Source organism: Alligator sinensis, unplaced genomic scaffold (genome assembly GCF_000455745.1).
Source record: "Alligator sinensis unplaced genomic scaffold, ASM45574v1 scaffold2076_1, whole genome shotgun sequence".
Taxonomy (NCBI): Eukaryota; Metazoa; Chordata; order Crocodylia; family Alligatoridae; genus Alligator; species Alligator sinensis.
The window spans coordinates 92,049-96,655 of NW_005843434.1; the positions used below are offsets into that span (position 1 = coordinate 92,049).

Genomic DNA, 4,607 nt, shown 5'->3' on the forward strand with positions numbered 1-4,607 from the left:
GCAGGGTTGGGGCAGAGCGGGGGAACCTTTTCATGGGAATATTTGGGGGAGGAACGAGTTGCCATTTAATACAAGGACCCCTGCACCAGTGACTTTTCTGCCCCTTGCATTCCATATTCATTGGATAAAATGGCAGGTGTCAGTGGGAGAGCTTCTGCTCCACTGAGGAGAATTAGCATCAGAACCACAGCCCCTCTCACTTCCAGGACAGTGTCCATCTTATTGATTCACCCCAACTCTGGCTTATCCACCTCCTGGCCCACATGTACCTTCCCCTCTTGGCTACCCAGTGGATCAACTTCACAAGGACTGGGATGTGCTCTGGGCACTGCCTCACCCATGGCCTTGTGATGAGCACAGTTTTCTGGAAAGATGAATTCAAACTCCCTCTGGGTGAGAGGGATGTAGAACCTGGGTCTCATTCTGCCTGGCCAAGTACCCTAATCACTGAGGGCTAGAATATGGGAGAGTTTTCCATCACTGCCACAGTTATGCACATTACTTGGACAAACCAAATCCAGCATAGAATCTAAAATCACATAAATGTCAAAATTAGGTCTTATGAACCTATGTAAGTGGTGCACACACTTATAAAGGCAAATAGCATTTGACTTGTAATGCTTTTATCAGGCCACTCTCTGCTCGTGTTTTCTTCATGGATATTACTGCAGGGGTCTGAGCATGTCTTAAAATATTCCAGACACAGCATTCAGTAACTGATATAAATTCATGGCTTGTCCTAACTGGTTTTGACCTGAAAACATCTTCTGAGATTATGCTTTATCTGAATAAATTTGGCTTATGATTAGACATTGAAAACTTTCCCAGATTCAACACAAATCTGTAAATACTAGCAAATTGCCTGGCAAGTATGATGGGGGCCCATGTCCAGTCCCCGCAATCCCCCTCCGCTTCAGGTCCGACCCCATTCCCCCCTCCCCCCCTGCAAATTTATTTTTTTGCCACGTGTGGATGTGGGGCAGAAGGAGCCACCGCACCAGAGGCTGCAGGAGGTGGCAGCACCAGTGGAGGGGCTCCCATTTTAACTCAGCTGGCCCCACCCCCAGCCTGCACAGCCTATTGAGCAAACGTGTTATGGACAGACAGACAAACAGGCAGACAAAGCCTTTTATTATATTAAAATGTTCCTCAGCGTGCCTTTATATTACTGTGAGATATGTATCCCATCTTTATCCCATCATTTAGGAGGGTTTTTTTACATCCACAAGCATGTATTTTTCCTTCTTCTAAAACTACCTTCTCTCTTTTCTCCTACTGGCAGAATTGTCCGAACTTTTATTGAAAAACTAAAGCTTCATTTAAACCCGTTTGCTCAGAGCCATGAAAATGGCTGGTATTTTATTAATGGTATCAGAGCAAGAGCTAAAGATGTCATCCGAAACCCTGGAATCCTGAACTATACCGTGAATGAGTCAGAGAAAGGAAAGTCTGCTGCTCAGCTATATTCAGAAGCAATGTACAAGGTCTGTTTGCTATTATAGTATAATGAAAGTTTGTGTGTGGCTGGGGCTGACAGTAGTCTGGAGATGATATCTGCCTTCCCCTTCAGATCCAACTCAAATCATGCGAACTGTGGTTGCTTATATTTGGTAGGGTCAGAAGGGACCTGAGCAAATCATCAAATCCGCTTAGCATCACACAGTGCAATACCTACAAAGAGAGCTTCTAATGTTTAATTTACACTTGCTTTTCATAAAAGAAGTGCTCTAAAGCAGCAGAAGCACATCAGTAAATCTGCCTCACATTAGTGAAATGGGTCCATCAGAGGGATCATTTGTTCTCACAGAACAGTCACTTCCTTTCCACCACCATATGCTCCCTAACTGTGCTATGGTTACTTCTGATTCACACTAGGTTGATGAGAGGGGAATAAGACCTGATGACTCCAACTAGATTATTTATAATTTACACCGAGGTGAGGCAAATGAGAAAAATACTTTTCTTTGAATCCCCCCCTTGCTTGCATGGATATAGATTTGAAATAACTTCACTGAATTTAATGGGACCTGTGCACATGCAGAGCTCAATTTAGGAAAGGATTTAGATGTGAAATACTACATAGCTGCCATGTGAGGGCCTAAAATCTAAAATGTAAATTCTTAAAAACTGGCTGCTGGTTACCTGATAATTGTTCTTACATCCTGTGGAGTTTTATACAAGCCTTGGTTCCACTTGCTATCTAGCTCTGCTGGGCCTGCTTCTCTCCCAGGGACCTGCAGAACGATACTATAATGCCTGAAAGCTCGTTTAAATCTATCCCAGCCATACAGTCGGTCCAATAAAAGATATCACCCACAAAAACTCTTGCCAATCCTCAAGACCCCCACTCAGGTGCCATCTAACCAAGGATGCACCAGAAGTGCCAAGATGCTTAATTATTAACCAGTAAAATTCCCTTAGTGCCTAAGTGGGTGCTCCCATTGCTATGTAGGCCTAACTGAAAGTCACCCTCAGAGAGGCTGACCCGCATGAGCAGCCCTCCCTATTTCTATATCACACACACACAAGGAGAGACAAGTAGTGAGTACAATGATTCTTAAAGTGGTTTCCTCAAACAGAGACCTTCTAGGAATCAGTCTGTCCACTATGTGTCTCTCCCTTATGCTTTGCTTCCAATTATGAGGTGGGTTGGGCTGCTGCTAGGGAACGAGCTCTGAGTTTTTTACTGTAGATGGCTGGTTGGTTGGTTGGTTGGTTGGCTGGCTGATTTGGGCTAGAGGGTGGGTCACAGAGTAGTGCTAAGGAGCAATGTAGGTCTCTACTAGTGCAGGGGTTCTCAAACTGTGGGTCGCAACTGCCCAGGGGGTCACAAGCAACTTAAAAGAGGGCCACAAACTTCCCAGGGGATATGCACAGCGGCGGTGCAGAGTGGTGGACAGTGGTGGCAGCTGCCGTGTGCACACTTCCCATCCTCCACTGCTGCCATCCAGCACTCGGGGTCGCAGGATCACAGAGTTTGAGAACCCCTGTAATGGACATCCATGTTTCCATATCTGAGCAATGAAGTCAGTACATTCCAGTTGTTGTGGTTTAGTTGTATGCACAGGATCAATCCAGTCCTGCCTCCCCATTGTATAATGCTCCTACTTTTATTGACGTCCCTTAGCACTTTGTTCAGTGGAATACCATGTGTGCAAGACCTTAACTTGCTGTGTTTCTAAGACAATTACATCTGCCTCTTCCTGTAAGTGAATGTGTTTGTGGTTCCTACACAGGCAGTAGAGAAACTCTACAAATGGAGCTGCAATGAAATCTGGGAAAAATATGACACCTTTTCTACCAAGGTAATGGAAACTGACCCTGCTAACACTTTCTCACATTGGCTAGGGGGGATTATTTGTAGAGCAAAAGCTTTGTGTAAACCAGAGTCTCAGTGAAGATAATCTTGGTCTGTGCTGACACAGCAGGAGCCAAAATCTGATCCCAGAGGAAAAAGACTCCTTCAGATCAGGCTGTTTTATGTTTCATTATTCTCAGGGACATGATTCATTTTTTCAAATTCTTCAGGCAAGCAAGCCCACGTATGTTTTTGTAGCAAGGTCCATAAGGTCTAGGTTAATCAAAGGAGCCTTTACGTTAAATCCCAAGGGAGTTTGCATTAAGGTCTAGAGGCCCCCCTCTGGCCTGCCCCCCTCCAGTTCCTCATGGTTCTTTCTCCACTTTAGCAGGGCCTATGGACAAACTGGGCGGTCACCTTAGCAAAAAGAATAGCCCAATTATCATTTTGAGATGACGACTAATCCAGGGCTTCCAATAGATCAATGCAGTTAGTAAGCGTAGTAACCATCAGGTTTAATAAGCGCAGGCATATGTGAAGAGCTAACAATAATCTTTGTTTAAGGAGCCGTAGACAGGCGTCTTTGCCAGTTCTTTATCTGGCACTAACCATCTTCCAATTCCCAACTTGTATCAGGCTCCTTAGTTAGGGAGAATCTTTAAATGATAATGCCTGTCACTACAGCGAGTGTGCAGAAGAGGGCAAAAAAATCTATTTTGCCCAAACTAGGCAGGGCTGGCTCTGAACTTCAGCTCCACCCAGAAGAGCATGACCCACATTCATTAAATATGGCTCTTTGTTCCCCTTAACCAAACCATGGAGAGTAAGTTGGTTCTTCACCTGGATCCTGCAGAGCTGGCTATTTTAGTTCACATTTTTAGTTCCCAGCCTGACCCACAGCTATCTCTGAGCAGGTTAGAAGACATGGTGATGTAAACACCTGATGGCATTTCAGGGGAAATATTCACTGTGTGTACTGATAACTCCTTTGAATTAAAGGGTTAAAACTGGGAAGAACTGGCTCCTCCTTTCAAGACCCTGGGTGTATGAAGTTGGTTAGGGGTAGAGGTTGAAGACTTCAACCTGTTGGGCCTGTGTGTCAACATCTCTGTTCCTGTATTTGCAGAATAGAGGGAGGGTAGAGGTGGGATCTGTTCCCTCATCTCTTAAAATAACAAAGGGCTCAACCCAGCATCTTTAGGATAAGTTAAAGCTGCCCGAAGGGTCTTGGAATTTATACACTGAATAAGTCGACAGCACAGCAGAGGCATGTCCCAGACAGTACCTTCTCAAGCACGGCCCACCCACC

At 44.9% G+C, this 4,607-nt stretch overlaps 1 protein-coding gene across 1 annotated transcript in view; it reads left to right on the top strand.

The window, feature by feature from the left end:
* LOC102368180 (L-amino-acid oxidase-like) overlaps nucleotides 1-4,607 on the top strand; it is a 16,369-nt gene that overhangs the window by 7,052 nt on the left and 4,710 nt on the right. Inside the window, exons 4-5 of the mRNA XM_006038697.3 lie at nucleotides 1,283-1,484; nucleotides 3,237-3,305. Of these exons, the coding sequence (XP_006038759.1) occupies nucleotides 1,283-1,484; nucleotides 3,237-3,305 (271 nt within the window). The remainder of the gene's footprint in view (nucleotides 1-1,282; nucleotides 1,485-3,236; nucleotides 3,306-4,607) is intronic.